The sequence below is a fragment of the Aulonocara stuartgranti genome (assembly GCF_965226115.1).
Source record: "Aulonocara stuartgranti genome assembly, chromosome: 1".
Taxonomy (NCBI): Eukaryota; Metazoa; Chordata; class Actinopteri; order Cichliformes; family Cichlidae; genus Aulonocara; species Aulonocara stuartgranti.
The window spans coordinates 12,401,318-12,415,807 of NC_138939.1; the positions used below are offsets into that span (position 1 = coordinate 12,401,318).

The window sequence follows — 14,490 nt, forward strand, 5'->3', positions numbered from 1 at the left end:
GTGTACTCTAAATGAAATGAAATGACAATAAAGCCACTTGACTTGGAAAAAAAAGTGTGATTGGCTAACTAGATATTTGTGTTACCAAGCAGTTGAACAAGTGCAACAAGTGGTTTGACAAGTAGCACTAACATGTAGACTTTAAACAAAGATGGGCACCTGCTCGTCTGATTCCAACATCATCTTGAAATTTAATGCCAGTCCTCAAGGCTCACATTATTTTGCCTCTCACAGACATAAAACTGGATTAGTTCTCTAGTTTTAGGATTTGTGTAAACATCGTATGTGTTGCATTTATATAGAAAATGTGCAACCCTGAGCATATTTAAAGTATAAGGTTATGAGTTACTGCTTTGTTTCCACATCTAAAATGACACAAGAGCCCCAAACATAAACCGTAATCTGTAGCGCAAAAATGGACTTCCACATGCATGTGTCAAAACATGTATTTATTCATTTATTTAAAAAAAATTAAAATAAAGTGCCTTTTATGTACAATATAATAAAAACAACAGTCACAATCTCAATGATACAAAAAAATACAGTTCACAATGTTATTTGTACACAACAAATAATAATAATAAAAAAAAAGAAATCATGCAGGCAAGACCACATTTGTCTAATCGTTATTCAGTCAACTAAGCTTATGATGTTCGATACGCTGAGGCGAGGCTGTCGCCGTCTCATGGCTGAGCTGATATGGAGGATCTGGAGCTGTGCTTGCATCTTGTTCACGTACTATACCATGCAGCACAAATGGTTTATTAACTGTATGATGTCGTTTCTTTGCATTTATGACTGAAGAAATAAAATCCTAAAAAAGATGTTGCAATGGATTGCCTACTTAAGCCATTTTAGGAAAATATACTGCAGTAGGTGTTCTACAAATATATAGTTGGCTACATTCATATCCAGTACAGTATGTTGCATTAATAAGGAGCTACTCAAAACTGTTGTACTACTGTTTGCCTTTTATGGAAAAGGCCCATCATTGATAAATATGCAAAGCTATCACACAGTATATATTTCATCTAAGCTTATTAATTGGCAAGGTCCAACTGCATTTTAACTTCAGCATTTCTAAACGAGATCAGGTGGTGTATTGTTAAATAGGTGACCTCACCAGAGGAAGTGATGCTTCCAATGTGTACAGCACCATTTTTTTTCTTAGATGAGCAAAGGCTGCAGAATGGTACAAGATTTTGAGCAGCTCCCAGTCTAGTTAGCAGGTTAAGTTAATGGTGGCTTAGGTGAATTTGTAAATCTACTGTTGACCCGTGTTGCGTTGTGGAGTTAAAGATGCCCACTGAGGGCTACAATCACGCCATTCACCATGTTTCTATTGGTGAGGTCACTGCTGGGTAGTGTACAATGTGGCACGTGGCTAAAGGCAGAGCAATGTGATATCCAAAGGCATTTTATGCTGTGAAGTTATCCACCAAACAAATCAAAGCAGGCTACCAAGATATCATATAGTTTAGAAAAATCTGTGTTAGCAGAAATGGAAAAACACAAGCCTTCTGGAATCAGTTTCATTTTGGTTATCCATCTGTTGGCAAATGCAATACTCTGGTTTGTTTGCTTGGTCTCAGCTTGCAATAGTTTTGGAAAAGAATATTTGTTTTCTTGCTGAGAGTTAGATAAGATTGATATCGCGCTCGTATTTATGCACTACAGCTAGAAGCCTGATACCCCAGCTTAGCACAAAGTCTGAAAAAAAGGAGGAACCAGCTTGTCTGCTCATACCAGCATATGCAAAGCCAAGGGCAGAAAAGACTGCATCTGCTTTTGATAAATAGTCTAAAGCCAAAGTGTTAAAAATTGATACTTTAAGGGAACTTTTTAGGCTGACACCTAAAGCACAATTTGTCTAATGGCTACTTGAGGCTGGACCCAAAGATAAGTTGATCCCCATGTCAAAACTCCCAACTTCAAGGCAGAAATAATCATGTTCACAGCCTGGTACAGAAATTACTTCAGTAATTTTCCTGTTTAAATTCCATTAAAATGATATTTATGAAAGTGGCAGCTTGAATGACAGATCAATGCTGACACGGGCGCTTGTAGCTGCTACCTGTATGCTCGTTGCTCAAATGAGGGGTGTGCTATGAAGGTTATAGTTTCGCAGCCATTTTAAGCAAAAAAAAAAAATAATCAGTTTTCAGAATCATAAAGGAGGCTCTCCTTTCACCTGGCTAGATCACTGTGGTAACTTCAGGTGAAAATAGAACCCTAACCTTAATTATACGTTTAAAGTTTCAAGGTAAAATTGTTATTTTATTTATGACATGCTTCAATGTTTGATCTAGATTTTCTGTTGGGAGTCATGCTTTATATAAACAACCTGCTCAATCATTGTAAGTCATTTTTAAACTATCAAGTTTCAGAGTTTGAATGTGCAGCTGTCATATGAGAAATAAACAGCAGCACTGAAACTGCAATAAAAAAAAAAATACAAGTTGAGTTTATTCATTCTGCCACTTGGTACCCTTGTGATGATCATGAATTCACAAGATTAACAACTTTTGGATTATTACTGTCATTTTCTTCGCAGCTCTGGTTTAGCAATTTACTGTCATTTTTTAAAATAATAATCTTTAGAGATGTGCCCACTCCTCTCATAATGTGACTGGAGTAGATGTGACTCAGTTGATCCGTTTTGAGTGGAAGAAAAGTCAAATGACACGTGAAAAGCTCCTTTTTGCATGAGCAGAACCTGAAGCAGAGAGCTCGCGGTAACACTGAAAGTTGATAACCATCATTGTGATACTCGTCACCTCTGACGCAGGTTTTAGGTTTTGTGAAGCCCACTAATGCAAAGACTGGCTACGCTGAAGTTGTTTCATAGTTCACAGCCGTGGACCTTTTAATTATGTCTGTGGTGCAATTTGAAGGTTTTAAATGCACCAATAAGACAAAAATTATAAAATGTTAAAATCAAGGCTTCAGAAGAGGGCTTTAAAACCAACGGGTAGACTTGGTCCATCTTTTTTTATTATATACGTTTCATAATGGCAGACTAAGATTACCTTTGGACAAAGTCAGACAGAGTTTCTCCCTTTTAATGCTAAGCTAAAGTAACTAACTGGAAGCTGTGGCATCACATTAACTACAGGAAAAAAAAAAAAAGATGTTGATCTCTTCATCAAACTTTCATCAGTAGCATGAAAAACCCCCATCTCTGTCCTGCTTTGATGTGCTTGAGTGAAAACTAGTCCAGATGCTAAACTAACAGCGTGGTCAAATGTTTTCTAAATTAGGCAGTAAAGCACTATTAAAGAAGAAGAAAAATAAAATAAAATTTAAAAAAATCAAAAAAATCACCAGTGTTCACTCTCTAGTTTCACGACTATCTCTACAACACATCTTGCACAAGGTCCCTTAAAAACACACAATATTAAGCACAGGTACTGTATATACACACACACAACAAAAACCTAAGAAACAAAGGAAACACTGACCACTGTTGCGCAGTATGCTGTGCAGTTACTTTGTCAACTTGTAGCAGTTACATAACATTTCATCTGCTCAGTGTTTGAAAAAGCAAAGTTTTGATCCTGCATGACACTGGAATATATATTGTAGGCTTACATAATCAATACAGTGACCTGGTGTTGTAGTCTAAGACATGTGGTGCCATGTTGTCCTTACGGCTGTGTAAATGTTTCTCATTCAGATTTACACAACATGATCGGAGTTCTGCATCTTTGGAAAATTCTGCTCGTTAAGTCTCAAAAGTCTAAGCAATGTGGGTGCGAGAGTGTTTGCAATGGCTGCACTGGTCCCTGTAATAACTGATTACTAAAAATTTTCCTTAGCAGCCATACCGTCCACCTCAGTAGTTGCATTTCTTGGAACAAGCTCTGATTTTAGTGAAATGTGCAAACCTGTAAGTATTCAACACCCTGATTACTTGTGCTTTCACATTTATGTCACCTCGACTTCTGACTGAGTGTGGCGAGTCTGGGACCTGTAACCTGGTGGGGGCGGGGTCAAACTGAGCTAATACAAAAGGTCTGTGTATCTATGCCATGATATCATACAGCTGTAGTCTGGACAAGAGAACTCGCAACATTTCCTTTCCCCTACAGCAGCATTAGTTATTACTTATTCTGTAAGTTTTACATTTCGAGTGGCTTGATTAGCACTTGAAGTAGACAAGCTGAGCTCAACCGTCTCAGATGTGTCTCGGTGAGATGGCAGAAGGAAAACTGGAATATTTTCACACCTGACAACCACATGGCACGTAATCGCCATGTAAAACATTTGGCCCCGGTTCAAAATTTACAACAATTATTTTGCCCAACACAGTCCGTAAAGTCTGCTATGAGCTAACAGTCTTAGAAATCCCCAACCTTGCACTTTACATTTATTTATTATTAGTGCCACAATACTTTTAGCGAAACCCATTCCCTGGGTCCGTCATCATGTGCTCTTTGACAGTGATCAATGCTAACACAAAGCATGAGATGGGCATGTGAGAATGGCACTATTGCATTTAGATAAGACAATCAAGTTATTTTTGTTTAGCTTTTTTTGGCACAGTGCACAACGATGATTTTGGTGCTGCCCCAAATGTGGTGGAGGTGTAGCTGTCCCCATTTCTTTTTGTTCCTTTGCCTCTCTGCACTTGGAATTTCAGTTCCATTAAAACAAAACAAACAAATACGCACACGCACATAAAAAAAAGGGGGCAGCTGTTTTTAAGTCCATTTAGAAACCCATCATGGAATCTGCAGGTCAACACTCAAGAGCAGGGCTGACTCAGATGAGCGAAAATGCAACCGTCTCTCTAAATCATCTGTGGTGCAGTTTTGTTTGAGTGAAACAGACTTTCTCTCGACGACAACATACATTCAGGAGGTAAACGTCAGCATATAGGCGTAGCATCATATATAATTACACATATTCTATCATCTTAACGTTGCAGTCCTTTTTCATTGAGACAGTGGTGTGGCGTATTCTCCTCCTCCGCTTCAGCTTTCATCTTATTTATCCTCATACAGTCATGACGTTTATTCAGCGAATGGGGACAAATGTGTTTATGACTTGTGTCCATAATCCGTGGATCTTAATGAATATGCATTTCATGTACTATAATACTTCTAAACCTGAACTCTTGGTCACCATGTAGCTGTAGCTTGGCTCTAGTGTGCATAATAACAGACGTGTGGCTGCCACACTCTGCAGAGAATGTGCAAGATTACTCAAACAGGGCTGGGTAAAATATAAATATTTTTAAATTCGCTGTCTGTGGTTGTAATAGTATATGATGTATATCTAGACTAGACAACTTTGTATTGTTGCATACCTAAAAAGACAGTGTGATAAACATTGGAACTAAAAGGTCTTCTGTTTATCTTTTTATTTTATTGTTTTTTATCCCCCATATTGCCCAGCCTTATGCTCACCCACATATGGTGTTAGTGGCCATGAGAATGACTCCAAGAAAGAAAAAAGTAATGTGTGAGAATTATTCTTAGCAGCTGCCATGGTTCCTGATCCTGGCTCAAACTGGAGTATTGTGCTGCTTCATTTTTTTCTGCCTTACACAGCAAACCGGACCGACCTCTGGCTTCGGAGTGGAAATGACTAAACAAAATGACCTCCACTCTGATCACAGAACTAAGATGACAAAAATAAAAGATGTGCTGTGATATAGGAGGATGTCTGGGTCTCCTCTCCTTTGCTCGGTGGCCTGTATCCCTCGTGAAGATACAGGGTGTCGTCGCTTAATGAATGCTGTGCTCTCAGACGATGGAGTCTTTGATCTCAGAGCCTAACCTCACTCTGGGCCGAGGGCAGGTTGGGGAGTATTCCACGTGGCTCTCTTTCAGGTTAAGCGGCCGCCTGTCGGAGGCCTCGGAGAAGCTCTTGCTGTTATCTGGCGAGGACTCGTGTGTCGGCGTGCTGCAGATGTAGTTGTCGTTTAACGTCTGGTAGCCCTTGTGATCTGAAGTAGAAACGGGGATTGTGTTACCGTTAAGCGGTAAACTCTCTGTGGGCTTTCCAACTATCCGTGGCTTCTTCTGCTGCATGTTAGGGCACTCGCCCTGCTTCAGCATGGACTTCATGTGGTCACGGTTCCTGTAGATGACGAACAAGGAGAACACCACGAGGGAGAAGGCCAACAGAGCGCACACCACAATCAGCTCGTTCCAGTACGTCTTCGTATGGACCTGCTCAGAGCGAGACTCGCCAGGCAGGATGATGGTCTCCTCGCGCGTGATGTGAGGCGTGCGGGAGTGACCAATCAGAGTGGTACTCTCCTGGCGTGGTTCTGCCCTCACACAGTAGTTGGCCAACAGCTGGTGGAAGCCCTCCTCTTCTGACCAGCACTGATAGGTCTCAATCCTTTCAGACTGAGCCACAACTACCAGGTTTCCCTCGGGGGTAGCATAGAGGAACTGGCTGGCGCTATCACTGTAACGCCACCTCCTCTGTGCCAGGTTGGACCGCAGCTTACATGGCAGGACTCTAAATGTGTTGGCTGGGATGGTAATGAGCTGACAAGGGGAGCCACCTACAAACAAAAATAAAAGGAATGTTGTTTCAAAACACTGAAACATGCCAGTAATTTGACCAACTGCATACCGACTCGGGATGTAATGAATCTTTTAACCCACAGTTTGGTTCAGACCTCAGCTGAGTAGGGATTGAATAGGGAAAGAAGAAGAAAAACACTTGCATGATCACTTGATTAATTACTGGCAATTAGCAGTAGACCACTAAGCCTATATTTACACACATGCTGTGTAAACCAACACAAAACATCCTTAATAAGACAGACAGAAGACAGAACATCTAACATGAGATTTTGTGTGTTTCTATCACAACTCATCTTGGTTTTATAAACCTGGCAGTCATGATTAAGAAAGTCTCATTTAAAGGTGTAGTTTCACATTCCAAGAATGAGGAGATCAATTAATTTTAAGCTACAGCCAGGACGAGTTAGCTTAGCTCATTAGCTTAGCTTAGACCGACTTGAAGACACAAAGAATATAAACAGAAAGCATGGCTCTTTTCTTAAATAATAAAGAGCCACCCATGAAGCTAACAAATTAACACCATATTTCTATTTCTATTTCTATTACTTAAATCCATTTAAAATCTTATGTGCATAAAACACATCAGCAAAAACATTTTAGTTTCAACACCATTCAACTATTTTCTGCCACTTATCTGGGTTTGGGTCAGACCTACCTCCCCCTAGCCATCTCCCTCCAGCTTTCACAGGATGACACCGAGGTGTTCCCAATCCAACTTAGAGATCTAATCTCTAGTCTCAGTAGGACATACGGAGAAAACCTCACCTAGCAGGTGTCCAGGAGGCACCCTAGTTGGATACCCAAAATCACCTGAGGGTAGGAATGTAGATGGGCTAGTAAATCAACAGCCTTGTTTTCATGTACAGGACTCTCTTCCCCATTTTAGACTAGTACAGCACCCGTATCACTGTTGCACCAATCTGTTTCCTGCTCCTCTCTCCCCTTACTTGTGAATAAGACCCTAAAATTCCTCAACTCCTCTATTTGAGGCTACAAGTAATTTCTCAATCAAAGTGGGGAATCCACCTTTTTACAGCTGTGAACCAAAGTCTCAGTCATGGAGGTGCTGATTTTCATACACACCGTTTGAGCCCACGACCCACAGGGAAGAGAAATATGATGTATTGCTGGCATTAAGAACGAAGTTCACACTGTGGTTGTACAGGAACTGGAAAGCCTGCAACAGCTGACCCAATATCCCATACTCCTGAACTACTCCCCACTAGACAAGCTTAGGGGTTTGGTCAAATGACTTTTCCCCAAGTCCAGGAAACCCATGCAGTTATACAAACTCCTACAGACTCAAGAATACCGTCAAGTAGACAGATCTAGGATGAAAACTATTGCTTCTCCTGTATCTGAGGTACAAGGTTTAGTAGACAAATTTTTAATCTTTAATCTTTTTTTTTCTGAATGCTGAGCCAATTGTCTTTATATCCATTAAATATAAGCCTGAAGCTCCTACTACAGCACTTTAAATTCAAAACTGGAATTTGGAAAACAACTTGCATGAATATGCAACTTGTTTTTTCTTACAACTGTATGTGCATGACTTGACAGTAGTGGCAACATGTTTTTGTGAACTCTAAGTGCATGCTGTTTGTGCGTGAGGTGACAGACACACTTAAATTAAAGGCCACTGTGCAGAAAGAACACACTCACGAGAAGCTACTGGTCTGGCAGATCTGGGGTTAGGAAGAGTCCTGTTGCAAATAGCTGATGTGTCAGCCTCCTCCACGTCCTGCTGCCAGTGGCTGAGGCAAAACATACCAAACAAAAACAACAGGCAGATGTAATGACAGGCACCTTACATTACATTACTAATGTCTCCTATCGCAATCGCCAAGTCTTTCATTTAAAACTTACTAATACAGTGACTAATGTTGTTCTAAAATTAACACTAAGGGACATAAAGCAGATCCTTGAATGCTTATTTTGTGTGTTTGTTTGGGTAGACGTTCAAAGAAAAAAGCGCATTCGTAGAAAAGACATAAGGTTGAGCAACGAGGAATTTTTATCCTTGCATATTTTCCTGCTTTTAACAGTAAAAGGCACAGTGTAATTATGTCTTCCTCCTGCGTGCTGTAGTTCTCACCTGTCAGGTGGAGCCATCCTGACATCCTGGCACAGTTGTCCGGTCCAGGCGCAATAAGGGTCTCTGGACAGCACACACTCACCACAGCTCAGGTAGTTGGAGCAGTTAGCTACAGGAACCTCCACCAGGCCAGAGTAAGATGACACAAACAAGAGACCCTGTAGAGGAGGGGGGAGGGGAGGGGGGAGTGCATTTCAGATCTAACTACAATATAAAAGGTAAAAAACATTCTGCTTTTGGTTGCAGAGTAAGACGAAAAATGCTAAACAATTAATTACAACAGAAAAGCATAACCTACACAATGGAGTAGTTCTGACCAGCTGTTCTCTTGATACCATCTGAGGAGCATCTTTAGCACTTTTACTACCTACATCTGTGCATCAGATATGCATTTGCAACATTAATGTTCCTGTCATAGTGACGCACGGCTCCCCCTTGTTCCCAAATATACAATCTATATTTAGACCAGCTTTTCTGGCCCTTGTATTAGACAGACACCATAAGCATTCTGTCTTAGCCTTTCATTTCCCTATTTGGAGCTAAGAATACACTCACAAACAGTATCTCAGACTTTATTAGAATTACATAATCTAAGATAAGATTTCGGTTTGGCTGCTCGCCCCGAGAGAGGCCATTATGTAATAAAGAGAGAAAAGGTAATGAAATTTAGCTCTGGGTAAAATGCCAGAGAGGATCATAAACTCCGTTCCAGACGGTGCTATAACTTACAGGAAAACTCAATGGAATGGCCCCTGTGGAAAGAAGATGTCTGAAGCCAGTTTGTGCTCTGATAAAGAGCGCTCTTCCACATTTTCATTAGTTGTAAATTAAACACCAAACATTCGAAAATGGGATAAAGTATTTATTATAAATGGATACAAAGCAACACGGCCACTATGGTTGTATTACACTGTTATTAAGTTGTAGTAAATCAATTTTACCTTATTTTCTGCTTTAAACACTGCTAATGATCAAGAAGACACCTTCAGAGTCTAAAAATAAAGGCAAGAGAAGAGTGCCAAAAGAAGGGCTAGCTGTTTTAATGTCCACATGATAGCCGGTGAACTTTTAAAAACTCAACCTTTAAAACATTCTTACCATTTAAAGTTAGCTTTGACTGGTGGTTTTGACTGACAGGTGGATGCGGACACAGATGTCTGTATCTCGTGGTCGTTTCTTAGGGTTAAACTCTGTTAACTGAAGCCAGTGAACTTGACCTTTCGACTGCTGTTTGGTGTTTCAGGAGCATTTTTAATAGAATCATACTTTGTGATCAAGTGTACCGTATTTTACACACTATAAAGCACACTTAAAATCCTTTAATTTTGTCAAAAATCGACAGTGCGCCTTATAATCCAGTGTGCCTTACTGACCTTGAATCGATTTTATGTAGTATACGACACTCAAAAATCAGTCAAAAACTGTTTTAGTACGACTTTGGTAAGCTACGAAGCCGCACCACTTGATGGATTGTCAGAGCATTATGGCTACCGTAGTCAGGAGCCTCGCGGAGTAATCTGGGTCCAAAACACCATCCAGTTCAGGCCCCAAAGTCAAACGAATATTGCGGCATCACTGAGAGTTAAAAACTCTTTAATAAAAAGATCAGTGTGGCTGCTTTACCAGGTGTAACAGTTAAGTTTAACATCCAGGCATCCATGAAAACAGAATTTATTACATTTAGCGGAGTTAGAAGTTAGCGTGAAGTTAGTTCACTAGTTTCCACCTAAACATGATATAGCATGTTCTGACTGAGAGATTTCTGAAAAAATTAAAACGTACAGCTCTGCTATCACTTCCAACATAAAGGAAGACAGAAAACTAAACAGCAGTGACTTTTTTAGGGTTACTGAAGTTGGACTAGCTGTTATATAATGATGTGGTACGTGATCGCTAGCAACACAGCTAAGTTAGCATAACATAAACACAGTGAAGCTGGAGGATGAACGCTAACTTTTTTTTCCACTCGATTAAAGTTAAGGTGAGGGTTCACGATGGTTAGTGACAAATGCAATCACATGGCAATTCAGTCAGGAGAACAACTGAGACAATCCATCCATAATACGAGGTTAGTCATTAATATAGTGCAACAAAATGGGAATAGAGCAGCTGCGAGAGAATTCAACATTAATGAATCAATGGTACAGGAGTGGAGACAGCAAGAAGAATGAGTTGAGTAAAATTTGACTTATGACTTTGTTTCACTTAGTGCGCCTTATGTATAAAAACAGACCCGTTCATAGACAGTGCGCCTTATGGTATGAAAAATACGGTACTAAACCAAATGAAGTCTGTGGTCTACCTCAGGTGAGTGAAATTTTAGGTTTTTGTTTTATATGTTACTCAACAATAATGACCAGCACCTGTGTACTGATGAGTTCTGCTAAAAAAAGCTTGGCAGTGTTAGCTGATAAGCTCTCACTCTCTCTTGTCCTAATATGGTCACAAAAAAACAAAAAACAAAACAAAAACATGGAGGCAGCAAAGACACTAAATTTAACAAATTGGGAGTAGTTATACCCTTGTGGCTATGTTCATCTTTTATATACAGTGTATATGGTAAAGGTGGTGATTTACCCTTTGAGGATCAAGCTCAATGTGCTGCACTGGCTGCGGCTCAGCGAACAGAATCATCTCCTCTATAATGTGCATCTTGTCATTGGCATTGATGGCCTTATGGAGTTTTCCATCATCTGGAAGACACACAGAACAAGCGGAAGTGAGATATATAGTTTTCAGAGGACAGTTTTCTTCTGCTCTGTTTTTGTTCCTATTAAATGAAATGCTTGTAGAATATATTAGGCTCCACCTGTGCCAATAAAGAGCACATCATAAGCTCTCTCCATGCCCTGGATCTTGTGCACAGCGATCTGCGTGTAGCGTACGCTGCGTTTGAGCAGCAGCGGCGTGCTGCGGATCGCGCTGTCCATCAGGAAATGGTCCTTGACAAAGTTGAGCACTTTATCAGGCATGTGCAAGGATGACTGGATTCCCATTTGCCTGGCGTGGTTGGTCACGCACTGTGGGGAGAGTAAATAACAAAAAGAAGAAGAAGAAGAAAAAAAAAAGAATCTCTGCTTATTATTTGAGCAGTACTGAAAAATGGATACAATACGATGGGGTGTTGAATTACATCTGACCTTGGCTTTAATTACTTAAGAACACAGAAATGAAAATGGAATCAGTGAGATAAGGAGCTTAAAACTACCACATTGGCTGATGGGTTTAATCATGTTCTTAAGCTGTATGTTCTATTTTTATGCTCTGAGGCATTTCTTTGGCTCTCGTACAACCCACAGCAGGACAGTACTTTCTGTTTTCCAGCAGACAAAGAAAATAAATGGGAAACATCTGCTTCACGTCAGACTTGTTCAACAGCCTAAAATAACACTACAGGTAGGACGGGATGTTTTGTTGGTGTGTTTAATATAGCTTTTGTACACATGACAACAAAGACAGCTCTTTATCCTCATTTATCTGTTACTGAATGAAGAGCCACAGAAAGAAGTTGTGTCTTGTTGCAGTGAATTGCACTGTTTGTCATAAGATATGGCCTTCACAACTCACCGCCCCAGGCCGTGGTTCTGGTACAGGGTGGTTGTAGGTGTACCACTGCTGTGTCTCCCTGTTAACCTCTCTGTAGCGCCCGCTGAAGGCTTTTTTCACCTGCTCCATAGTGAAGGCACAGACCGCGGAGCTTCCCGAGGCGCCTTTATACCTGTAAACGTATTAATGAGGATGTAAGGGTTTCAGCTGTGAACAACTGGTCAATGAACCAAAATGTTAACCTATCAGAACTCGACATCACACAATTTTCCACATGTTCTGAGATTTTTTTTGCAACTGCCATGATTTTATTCAAGAAACTGGAATGGCAGTTTCTCAATGGAGAACAGTTGCAGAGTGGGCGCATGAGCGATTTCCTTATTAAAACCTTTATTTTGTTGATACATTAACTAACCATTGGGATCACATTGGCTCGTATCAGCAGTTAAGCACATTACAGCTGCTCTAAATTCAGAGGAGCCAAGTGAAAAACAACAACTTGCCAAGTGTGAGCGCAGATATTAAATAAAAACTGGCTCTAGATGGGGTGTGTGCGAGCCGCGCTTGTGTGTAAACTTTGACTGTAACAGTGTGACAAATCACAGCGTGTGTGCGCGATTTATGTCACTGTCACAGCTGACATACAGCACTGTCACAGTCTCAACCATCGCCTGCATTTGAGTCGTACCACTGAGAAGTGAAGACGCCGTAGAACACTGTGCTCTCCCAGCTGTCTCCCGTGGGCTTCAGGACAAACATGTCTTGGATAATGTTGAAGGGGAAGCCGTCATCGGGGAGGGAACACAGGAGCTGAGCCTTCAGGAAGGTAGTCCACTTTTTTTGCAGGACTCGCTCACCCCCTTTATCACCCTGAAAAAAAAGATTCAGCAAGTTTATTAGAGGACTTTATGTCCTTGTAATAATTTTCATTAGATTCTGGCAGGGGTTGCAATGGTTGTACAAGTCTGTACTTATTTTTGGACTTGAGTTGATAAAAAGTGTTACTTAATTATGACTGCATTATTCTGATGTCTCCAGTTCATCTGAAGAAACCTTAAACATTTCACTAGAATCCTTTAACCAGGCTTTAACAACAGACAGCTGCACAAAGCTACCAGCAAAGACAACATGAGCACATGGTTAGATAGGATATCATTACATAACGCAAGTATCTATTTCACAACTACAATTACACATCACAAAATAAATAAAACACAAGACGACTACATAAAGACAAAAAACGCCCCGTAAAAAAAAAGAAAAAAAAAAGCCACAAACTCAAAGTGATCCCTTCATGTGTCACATGACTGTGACATAATCCTCCTGGTTTCATACTGACGCTTCTATCATTGATGTGTGAAGAATGTACGAAGGTGGAGGCAGGTTTGGTGGAGCATGTGGATATTTGGCTTACAAATGTGTTTTCTCCATGAGATAATCATGGAACACGCTGATATCTTGCGATAAAAGCAGGAGGAGTGCAGAGTAGTTGAGTTCAGAAGGTCAGAGCTGTGGCAAAATCTGGGAGTTCAACTTTGCTATGACTAAAATCTGCTTTTAGCTGGAAAGGCTGTGGCTGTGGCAGGAAGGGAGGACACCATGGGCTTTGAGTCAGCTCTGGACCAGGAGCCTTACAGAACCCGGCCCGAGTACACCTAAGAGCTCAAGTGGATTTTAAATTTGCTGTCAGAAGCATGAAAAAGCAAATAAACCAGATAGCAAACAATGTTATATATGAACCACAAAAACTTTCCCTAGAAAAACTTTTATAAATCATTTAAAAGCTAAGAGCAAACTGCATTAAGTTCCCTAGATGAGTGAAAACAGCCCCAAACTGTCAGATCATGAAGGCCAAACATTCCAGTGAAATTACTGAAGGGACTTAAAATATGTTGCAATGTACGAGCTCCTTGAAAAGGCACACATTACTTTGGAGCCCATGTTTTGCATCGCAGTTGCAATCCATCCCCTTTGCTTCAGAGGGTGCTGTTGAGAAACGGAAGATGCTCATGACCCTCCTTTTTATTTATTTTTTAAAGCATTTTAACAATAAAATATGCAACACAGAGAAAACAAAAAAAACCTGCTCTGCATAAAAGATGCCACAGCATAAAATATCAGCTCCCCTTTGAAGGAGAGAGCATAGCGAAATAGAAAAACAAACAATGGTTAGTTATTAATTACAGCTTTGAAATAAAGATCAGTCCTTCATGCCTGACTTCACCTGCAGCTCACAGACAAGGCGTTCGCTCTTCTTTCAAGCTGTCGCAAAATATTCCCATAAATACTTATCAGAGTTTT

At 40.4% G+C, this 14,490-nt stretch overlaps 1 protein-coding gene across 2 annotated transcripts in view; it reads right to left on the reverse strand.

The window, feature by feature from the left end:
• Positions 1 to 431: 431 nt before the first annotated feature.
• The window catches only part of LOC309708607 (semaphorin-4B-like), a 62,499-nt gene continuing 48,440 nt past the window's right edge, over positions 432 to 14,490 (reverse strand). For both annotated transcript variants that reach the window (XM_082536803.1, XM_082536802.1), the window contains exons 9-15: positions 12,878 to 13,059; positions 12,211 to 12,361; positions 11,453 to 11,663; positions 11,221 to 11,336; positions 8,644 to 8,801; positions 8,211 to 8,302; positions 432 to 6,523 (exon numbers count right to left, since the gene is read on the reverse strand). In XM_082536803.1, the coding sequence (XP_082392929.1) occupies positions 5,751 to 6,523; positions 8,211 to 8,302; positions 8,644 to 8,801; positions 11,221 to 11,336; positions 11,453 to 11,663; positions 12,211 to 12,361; positions 12,878 to 13,059 (1,683 nt within the window). In that variant the 3' untranslated portion in view covers positions 432 to 5,750. The remainder of the gene's footprint in view (positions 6,524 to 8,210; positions 8,303 to 8,643; positions 8,802 to 11,220; positions 11,337 to 11,452; positions 11,664 to 12,210; positions 12,362 to 12,877; positions 13,060 to 14,490) is intronic.